The 9,744-nt window shown below is 35.8% G+C and overlaps 1 protein-coding gene across 3 annotated transcripts; it reads right to left on the bottom strand.

Moving 5' to 3' along the window:
• Positions 1-554: 554 nt before the first annotated feature.
• LOC105119858 (villin-1-like) lies at positions 555-9,723 on the bottom strand. Of its 3 annotated transcripts, none has more exons than XM_011018053.1 (21): positions 9,391-9,723; positions 9,226-9,294; positions 8,546-8,782; positions 7,977-8,154; positions 7,768-7,897; positions 7,205-7,370; positions 6,954-7,104; positions 6,748-6,836; positions 6,508-6,663; positions 5,832-5,900; positions 5,659-5,727; positions 5,377-5,514; positions 4,831-4,959; positions 3,991-4,296; positions 3,594-3,734; positions 3,106-3,231; positions 2,617-2,679; positions 1,924-2,137; positions 1,365-1,522; positions 956-1,081; positions 555-900 (listed from the first exon to the last, which is right to left on the bottom strand). In XM_011018053.1, the coding sequence occupies exons 1-20, from the start codon at positions 9,553-9,555 to the stop codon at positions 968-970; spliced, it is 2,868 nt and encodes a 955-aa protein (XP_011016355.1). In that variant the 5' UTR covers positions 9,556-9,723; the 3' UTR covers positions 555-900; positions 956-967. The 3 variants fall into 3 exon arrangements, with proteins under 3 accessions (XP_011016355.1, XP_011016357.1, XP_011016354.1); XM_011018055.1 differs by having other exon boundaries at positions 555-1,081; positions 3,991-4,001; positions 4,149-4,296; positions 9,391-9,722; XM_011018052.1 differs by having other exon boundaries at positions 555-1,081; positions 9,391-9,722.
• Between the last annotated feature and the right edge of the window lie 21 nt (positions 9,724-9,744).

The raw sequence follows: 9,744 nt of genomic DNA, 5'->3' as shown, positions 1-9,744 counted from the left end.
TATTTTCAGTTTCAAAAGTTTAAAAGAAGTGAAAAGGCCAGAAAGTTGCTTGCTACATTTTAACTTTAATATCAATGAATTTATTTCTTTTAATAAGAATAGTTTGACGAAAAAGTTTTTAAACCTTCCAAGTTGAAAATACATACCAGTGCCGAGAGAATTTTTTTTTAATTTAATTGTGATTTTAAAGCAATTTAAAGTTTTAACTTAAGAGAGCAATTCATTTAGATGCTAAGGATGTTTATTAGGTTTTTTAAGGTTAAAATAGATAAAATAAATTTTTATAGCAAAAAAACCCCGAGCCTTTGACCGCTTTTTTGGTCAGATTGCCACACCAGTGTTGTTTGATTGCTAAAATGCATGTGCAATCAAACAACATGCATAACTTCGTTTTTTAAAAAAGGAATAGATGACCTCGTAGACGAGCCTGAGCTTTGATTTAAAGGTTCAAATTCACAATTTATTTTCATTATTATATAATTAAATAAAAAATAAATTCATTAACTAAATCAGAATTATAATAAGCTAGATCATGAAACTTGATAACATTATCAAAAAGTTGTTCATAATCTTGGTAGTGTTTTTATACTAAAAAATTCTGTCCCACAAGATATCAAACATCGATCATCTACTACATGACTAATAATTATTTCATAAGAAGACGCGTCGATTGGAACTGTTGAGCAAGGCACTTCATGCCAGCTCCACTTCAGCAAGTTGATTCAAGTAACTAACTAAAAATCGGTTTCAACGACAAGAAAACATGACTTAGAACAGGTACCTTGGAGGATCTTTTTAATATATGACATTTCTCCATGCAAAATGATTACGCTCTGAAGATGGATAGTAGTCAATATAGCAGATTCAAGAAACCCTAGATGCCCCATCAATGCCCAAAACCTGTTAGCAAGAAAAGATTTCACTTTTCTAAGATGGAAAGATCATATTTCTGTACCTCTGATCTCCCTTAAAAAAGATGAAGAGATATCTTCAGCTTGTTCTGTCTCCATTTTGGAAGCTCATAAAATGCTTTTTTCCGCATTCCAAACTTCTCTTGAAACTCCTCGTCGCATAAGTATCCCTAAATTCAGAAACTGAAATTAGCTGCTGAATAGAACTGATATTCAATTGCACCACAGCAATGCAATGGCAAACATAGCAGAATCATATCCTAAAAAATAGCCACTCAAAATCTTCATTTGGTATTATCATTGAAAAAAAACTCTTTGAAATTTTTTACACGGCATTCTCAATATAGCCACAATGCCCCTGAAGTGAATTCAAATTGTAGCGGCTAATTTTATAGTCAAATGGTGTGCTGTAACGATAAATGGAGAAGGTTTAGACGAAAACAAAATGGCTACCTCTCTTTTGGTTACATCTATGTCCGTTACTGGATCACTTGAATTCACTTTCAATCGCTCATAAGGATAGATCACTGAGTTCTCACTAGCATCATTGCCATCAACCTGAGCTAAAACTGCAGCCTGAGAAGGGGATTCTGCCTCTGCTTTTGGAGAACCTGAAATGACCAACAATGAAGTTTTAATAAAAATTTCAATCAGAACATGTCATCAAGTTTGCAAGAGTAAAAAGCCAGCATCCCGCAGGATTGTATCCTTCTCCATGTTTCATTCATTCTGAAGTTCGTCATTCTTCCACCAGGTCATGCAATAGGATGACCAGGTCAAAATCCACAAAATTTTGTATGTTAATCATGTCAAATTTCCATTCTGTCATAAACATTTGGTGGCATAATCTATTCAATCTGATATGCATTTAATTAGCAATTATCCTTTGTTGATAGTTATTTGATCCAATGACTACAACTGTGCATGCCAAGGTTTCACTGTTATTAAGGGTGGGGGGACTAAAATTTTGTCACTGCATTCCATATTAACAAATTGAATGATTCTTTATTACCAGCACTGTCATGAAAGGGGGATCCAGGAAAGAGCTTTCTTGCTGTTGGAGCTGGGGTGGAGATTTGGTAGTTGGTTGAAGAATTAAAGTGCGTGACTGAAGCACTGGATACTGGAGATGTACTATTTCTCCCATTTGAACTTACAGACTTGCTTCTTAAACCATCTGGAGTTGTCTCCTTGGGGGATGCTTTCCATGATTTACTTGTATGAACCTGCACAGAAAATAAAATGAAGCATGAATAAATTCAACCTTATATCACAATCAAAGAGGCCAAATGCTGTCCAGAACCTAATGTGCAAAAACAAATCTGATATCTATAAATACAAGGTTAAAAACCTCACTATCTTTTTCCACAACATCATCAACATTGCCTTCATCATCTCAAGCTAATAATAATGCATCCCACATGAAATGAAATGAGATTACATTGGGATAAAACAGTATGGCCGGATTGAGCCTGAAGCAAGAATCAGTTAAATGCATGCCATATCAATCCACATTGAAATTCTTAGGCTATATATTCCATTGAAAAGTTATTGAGCAATTCTCATTGGTCATTAATGATAAAGGAATATTTGGGCCAGTGACATTCTTTGGCTACTTAAGCATTTTACTAGAGCTTTCAGAGCCAGGAAATGCACCCATCCACATGCACAAGACAAGTATTGCAAAGTAAGATACCACACTTACTTCAAGATTTTGCTTCTTTCCTTTCAGAATAGCGAGCCTTCGTTCAAAGGAGTTTCCATGCATCTACAAGGTCCACAACCATGTTAAAATCGTTAACTAAAGTTCATTATGAATACATCACAAGGAAATTTCATTGCTATCTTCTAGTTTCCTTGACGTTCACCATGTACTTCAAAATGTGAGCATGTCTAGTCATACAGTAATAAAAAAAGAGACTGGGAAGAAACTAGGGCTGTATGTTTCTTTGTTTATGGAGAACGTTTACTGGATTTTTGACAGTGATTTATTGAATCCCCACCACTCCCCCAATACACAAATGCATCACCTTAACTGCAGAAGACAATTTATATCTCCCACTACCATTTTCGAGTTATGATACTTCCCATATAACACCATTAATGTTAGGAAAATTGTATTTGCTAGAACATCAGGAATTATCAACGCATTCAGTTGTCATCTGCAACATATGCCACATCTAGATCCACTTACATTTGCCTTTGACGAATCCCACTCAAAGAAGCGAGTGAAGAAAAGTGGCTCCCGCCCCTCTGTAATGACATAAATAGGAGTCTCGGAAGATAGTCCTTCAACCAGCGGGTCTGTCTGAAGGAATTTCTGCCAGTTTCAAGTGAAACTATGAGAAGAAATACACACACAGATGCAGATAGAGGTGAAAACTGAAGAACATCAGGTTTATTCTTAGCTAATCAATGCACTTGAATCCATGTCATGTATTGGACTATAAGTGGCTTATAAAAAGCCATCACACATGAGACCATTAAACAATAGCTGGAACCTTAAAACAATTCATGCCATATGAACCATCAGATTTTCTCGTACATAATTTGAATAGTTAAATTGAAGTGTTAAGGTCCATGTTTCATAAAGTGATTCAGAAAATGAGCAACTCATACTGTTAAATAAAGATACCTGTGTCCAGGAAAATAACTTGAAACAAGTTAAAACAAATAAGTTACCATGCCAAGCAAGATGGCTTGCTGCTTTGATTTGATGTTTGAATGGCTTCCAATCCAAACATGTATTTCCTCGTGGCAGTCAAGTATTAACACATCTTCAGTGGTTAAATCATCCTGTGCAAAGTTGTATATCTCTTTCACCTGAAATAAAGGGAACGTGATTAACACAATTTTTGCAGTGACAGATAAAAATAAGAATCATCTCCTAAATGTACCATACAGGAGTAATTTGCTAAAGTGGTTGACATGTTTATAATCACCAAAATTAAAAAATCATGACCCAGCTATTGTTGAATCTGGCATTCAAAACCATTGCATACGAAGCTTATATAACCTATCATAAAGATCCACCAACTTCTAATTGTATATGTGCCTGTGAAACCACATTTAATTATACCTTGAAATCGCCTGCAACAAAATTCAACCAAGCAGCATAAGATCCAATTCCCACCATCAGAAAAAATTTGACAGCAATTAACACCTGTAATAATTCAGAACCAAGGCAGAGCACATCATCTCTAGAATGAATGAAATTTGAAAGTGTATTTTGCATACCATCAGAGCATGTAAGTGTAAATAGATGTGGATCTTCAACATGTTGTTTTAGCTCCTTTTGCCTTGGATACTCAGTTTTTCCACCAAGGGCATTCCAAAAAATATCAGGTTCACTCCCTTCCCGCACTGATATAGGTTGCCATGTTGGCTGCAAATGACCAGATAAAATATAATTCTCTTTACTCTTTTGGAAAGTCAAGAAGAGAAATCAATTCAAATAACTATAAGCTCAATCATCAATCAGAGGGAAAATAAGAGAGGGATAGAGAAGTTTTACAATGTGTTTGGTTTTAAAATTGAAGGGGAAGCAAGTGTAACAGAAGGGAAATTTTGTAAAAATTTCTTCTGATTTATGTGTGTTTTTAGGAGAAGCAAGCACTAACATGACGTTTTAGCTGGGATGCAAGGCTTGCAAGCTACTCGACTTAATGTCCAGCTTTTACTGTAACATACTAAACCTTGGAATAAAACCTAAAATATTTAATTATAAATGCTAAACTTTTACCGTGAAATCAAAGAACTTTACTGCAAAATCTAAAACCGTTTAGAAATTAACACCAAATTTTCCCACTTATCCCTCCTAAAAGCTAAACTAAATGCAATGTAGAGTTGATAAACCCAGAGCGTAAGCATATAACCATTAACATATGGCCACCTGGTGATGGCTCAACAGAGTACATACATTAATCAATTCCAGCATTCTGTCAAGAAGAGCATGGTCTACAGTAGAAGAGAGATTCCCAATCCATGTGAAGACGGATGTTCCAGTTTGCAAGATGTAACAATACGAGGAGTTCAAGGAATTTGAAACCTGCATGAGTTGCACAGCTCATAATCAATTGACTATCAAATTGCAACAGCATTTAAGAAGCAAATACAAACACTCTCTGTTTTGGCATATTATGTTATTCGTTGATTCCATCCTACAGACCACATAATGGAATTAAAACCATGGAATTAAAACAGAGCATACTTTTGTGTATTGAAAAGATTTATGGCATGATCAATATAGGCAAACAACTGTTCATATCTGTGTTAAAAATATTATTGGTGTGATGGAGACAATTACATGGTTTTGGTGTCAAAAGTTGACACTTGCATTTACACAGCAGTGATTTTGTAGCATTACAATCACAAGGATTGTTATTGTGCAAAAGAATGTCCTGCAAGACAACTCTAAAAGAGCAAGAGTGACCATAATTGTGTAGATTTCACTGTGCCGACCTACCTGGTCAACTTGGATGGCTTGCATGTTCTCTGGACTGATCCCTTGAACTCGAAAAAGTGCAGTCTTTTGTTCATCATAAGTTTCGTCCAAAATTCCTTTCTCCGCAATCAAGTTCTTGTACCGTTTACTTAAACCTCCCTGAAGGAAATGACAAAAAAAGTAAGAAAAAAGAAAAAGCAGGGCATGTTTAATAGTACATTAACTAGGGAAATGAAGGGCAAAATACAAATGACAGAAAAAGAAAATAAAAAGAAAGAGCATAAAAGTTTACTAAGTACAGACCTTGAATATAATTACTGCCTGAAAAATTGAGAAAAATAGAAGTGGCTCCTTGTCTTGAATAACTTGAACCTAAATACAGAATATTAGTTCAGTCAGTAGTAAATCAGTTTCTTGAATAACTGGATGGAAGGTTTCCAAAATAATGCATATAAATGCGAGAAAAAAGAACAAACCAAAACTGGATCCCTTTTGCTTGAGTCTGCTATAGCATTCATGTGGGAGATAGCATCCGCTCTATCATCCTGCGAGCAGTAAAGGATTGTTAGCACATCAGATAGACACCATGATTATAAGTATTTAAGAGGTCTTTTCACTTTATATTGATTTTATAACATTAAATTAGAAAGTTCAAAGAAAAAGGAAAACCATTAACTGTTTCAGAAGGACAACAAGCATAAAATTCCAATACCAAATGTTTTTGCGTTTCCAGGCAAATATGACTTGTTTGTAACTCAAGTAGAAACAATGTGCAATGAAAAGAAAACTACAGTTCTCATTTTCCTTTTTTTTAATTTTAATTTGAAGAAAGACTATTTCAAATGAAAAACAAAAATACTGATTCTTTTCCTCTCATCTTTTTCCCCTCTACCCTTAAGACCTCACAACCCACCAGTCAAAACTTTTAGAATTCCCAGTGAAGAAAATATAAAAGCTTTTTTATTTCAAAATATACAAATATATAGTAAATCATACATGATCTTATAAGAACAAAAGAATTTCCACCTAAATCTTGCCCCAATTCCACTATCATGTGTGAGCAGTTTTTGCAACATGTGCAGATATCAGTCAAAATATTATTCCTATGGTTGATCCCTATCTTCGAAGTCTATCATAATTTTCAACACTTACCGGTACACTGTCACGGCCAAGCCATGCATAAAACAAATGTTCATCCCTCCCATTGCCAGGATATGTATACTGAACAATGTAGCAATCTCCACTGAAGAGCTTTGTTTGCTCTGGATCAGGAATAAGGGTCAGCTGTTCACCATTTATCCGCCAAACCTGAATTATTAAAATTGCATCAAACAGGAACCTAGGATAATATTTGGCTGTGATCAAAACTCAAAAAAAAAAATGACAAACTACCTTCAGTTTTCCTCGGCAATTTATATATGGCTGGCAGTCTTCTTCATCAGGCAGTTCCTTCACATCATAACCCTGTTGCTTAAATATTGCTGAAAAAAAAAGGTGAACTAAATAGTTAGCATTAAAGCAACTAAATTAGTAAAACCACCCATTCTGCTATCACCCTTTCTAATCTTTCCTATAATTTATCTGCACAGGTAACAGACCTGCTACTTTTCCACGACCTTCTTCATACAACTTTGGCTCCACCACTTGAGGCCAATTCTTAAAATATGACCTAAATATGGAAGTCTCTAATCCTTCAGTTAGAAAAGTTAAATGGGTTGCCATTGACCTTCCCTGATTTCTCAGTAGATCCTGCAAAGGAGTAGCCAGTAAAAAAGGTAAGAATAATGCTCGTAGGAATCCCTATGGGCTAGCACGAGAAGAAAATTTGAAAAGGTGGTCATTTTTTTACCTCAGTAACTGAAATTGATTTCTTCCTTTCTGTAATGGAGGTATTTCTTCCCATCCATACAAAAATCTCAGCACCACAGTCAAGCATATAGCACTTGTTTGTCTCTAGCATTTCTTTGTTCAGCGAACTACCTTCACAAGGACACAGCTTAGCCTGTGCTGTTATCCTGTCAATAAGTACTCTTAAGTATTTTCAGAAAAAGAAGCAACAGGTGTTATTTCAATGAAAGGAAAATTTTAGGGAAACAGTAAACACATACAAAGCATGCAGGCACATACTGGTAGCCATGCACACACAACTACATCCAAAATCCAAAAAAAGTGAATCGTCTATGAAATTAGGCAAGCTAAGGGCAAGGCATAATTATTTGTATTTGTAAGAACACAATACAGTATCCTTTTGGTGGCCAAATACAAGATGACTTCAATAGTTGAATGTTATCAATCCTAATCCTAGGCAAACTAGCCGAGCTTTTGAATGGCAACCTTAGACTTGGCAATATGCAGGAGTGACCATGTGTCCAAAAGGAGCAGAGAATGCCTGTAGATGAAGAAAAAACTCACCAGAACAATTGTGAGAATGGAGAATCAGTATGTTTCTCAACACAAGGTGAATCTCTAGGAATAGGAGCATATCCGCCAAAAAAACTCCAGAACTCACCAACTTCAGGATCACCAACAAGTTTCCCATCCTCTGCAGCACCAGAATAATTACTCGCGTATTCTTTTTTTCTTTAGATAGAGAGAGAAAGAGGGGGGGAAAGGAGCCTGACCTACAGTGGCCACTTCACAGGTTCCACCATGCTTGTTCTCCTTGATATACTGAACAACCTCCAAAGCTTTAGCCCTTTCTTGAGTGCTAGAGTTGCACCCACTAAAGAGGAAAATTTTGGATGCAGTGTCAAGTATGAATACATCATTGTGGTTCAAGGATGACCGAGAAAAAGGCACCTGCTCAGAATGCTCACCTTTAAAACCATATTCACCAAAATCCAAACAGGACTAGGACATATGCAGGTGCATATTTATTGATAAATTAATCTTTAAAAAAAAATCAATATCAATAATCATTCTGCTTCTAAAAGTTGTTTCAAATTAACCAGCAAATAAAGAAGTGTGTAAACAAATGCTGACTAAAATTATGTTAGCTACACTTTTATAAGTATTAATTTCAGGCTCCATCTAGAAGAATCCATGCAATCGCATCAAAAATAGCTGTATGCACCTATCTGAAATAACTGAGGGTTTTAACAGTAAATGAGTGACAAATCTTCAGCATCTCTCAAGTCCTAGATGGCTAATTCAGTTTCCACATAAGTTTATAGAGTTGTTCGTGACTTACTTCTTTCACAGAAACAACATGCTCCCCTTTGCATGTTAACAAGCTAATTTTGTATGATTCACCATTCAACTGTCCAGAATCTGAAGAAAACACTCCTTCAATGGGTATAACACATGGCTTAAAATATGACAGGAACTTCTCTGTTTCTTGGCCCTGAACTTCCTTATACTGCACAGTACAAGACCCTAGAGCTGAATCTAATTCTAGTGCTTTGTCTGATGCTAGGGTCGATTCCACCTGCAAATACCATTAAGCAACCTTAGAACATGTTGTACTAATGCAAGCTATCAAATGTAAAATTTGCGCTCTACAAACCATTACAGTCAGAGAAGATAGGGAGACAAGTGTCTGTGAATAATTTAAGATGGACGAGGCCTGCGGTGAACTAACTAAAAAATTTTTCATCGATCTCCTAGATCAAATGCCACAGTATGGTAACAACAATAAATTGAGTCAACAAAATGTTTTGACTCGGAAAGTTTCTTCGTTTAAAGATCTTGTGCTCAATTGATTGCTTTCTTTGATGCATTCATTCGGTTGCATATATTTCACATAATTCATTTGATCTTTATAATCTAAGCTGGCAATTCGAAATTTAGCGGTTCCCATATCAATACAGGTCGACTAAATCCCAAGTAACTAAGATAAGAAGGCAAGATTTTTTTTTTAAAAAAAAAGACCTCATTTGCATCTTTTCCCAACCAGTAATGTATGTCGTGCTGAGGAGGGCCGCTTCTTGGAACAACCGTCTGTCGCACAGCACAAACAAGAAACGAAGCTCAATATTATCCCGAAAAAAAAGGAATTTCTATATTAACAGTGAAATGCGAGAACCAACAACTTACACTCAAAACTACATATGAATTCCCAGAATAAAACTTGCCATGCAGAGATTTTGGGACTGGAACCAACCGGAGCTGCTTCTCCACACACCATATCACAAAGCCACTAAACACAGGACGGATGTCGTTAAGGAAGAAGAAGAAGCAATTAATAACCTCAAAAAACATTACATTAATTAACCGCGCCTATTTCAGAGACAAAATCCAGTACGAAAACAAGCACAAATAAGGATACGGTTTGGCTCCTGCGCCATCGAATACAGAGTCAATCTGCTTTGACATTGCTGCTCATTCTCTTCTCTGATTTTCTGCCATCCAAAGGCAAAAAAATAATAAACAATGTTCGTCATCAATCAA

Source organism: Populus euphratica, unplaced genomic scaffold, assembly GCF_000495115.2.
Source record: "Populus euphratica unplaced genomic scaffold, PopEup_1.0 scaffold3611.1, whole genome shotgun sequence".
NCBI classification, from domain to species: Eukaryota; Viridiplantae; Streptophyta; class Magnoliopsida; order Malpighiales; family Salicaceae; genus Populus; species Populus euphratica.
Note: the sequence above shows the minus strand (reverse complement) of the source record. Positions and strands in the feature narration are given on the sequence as shown.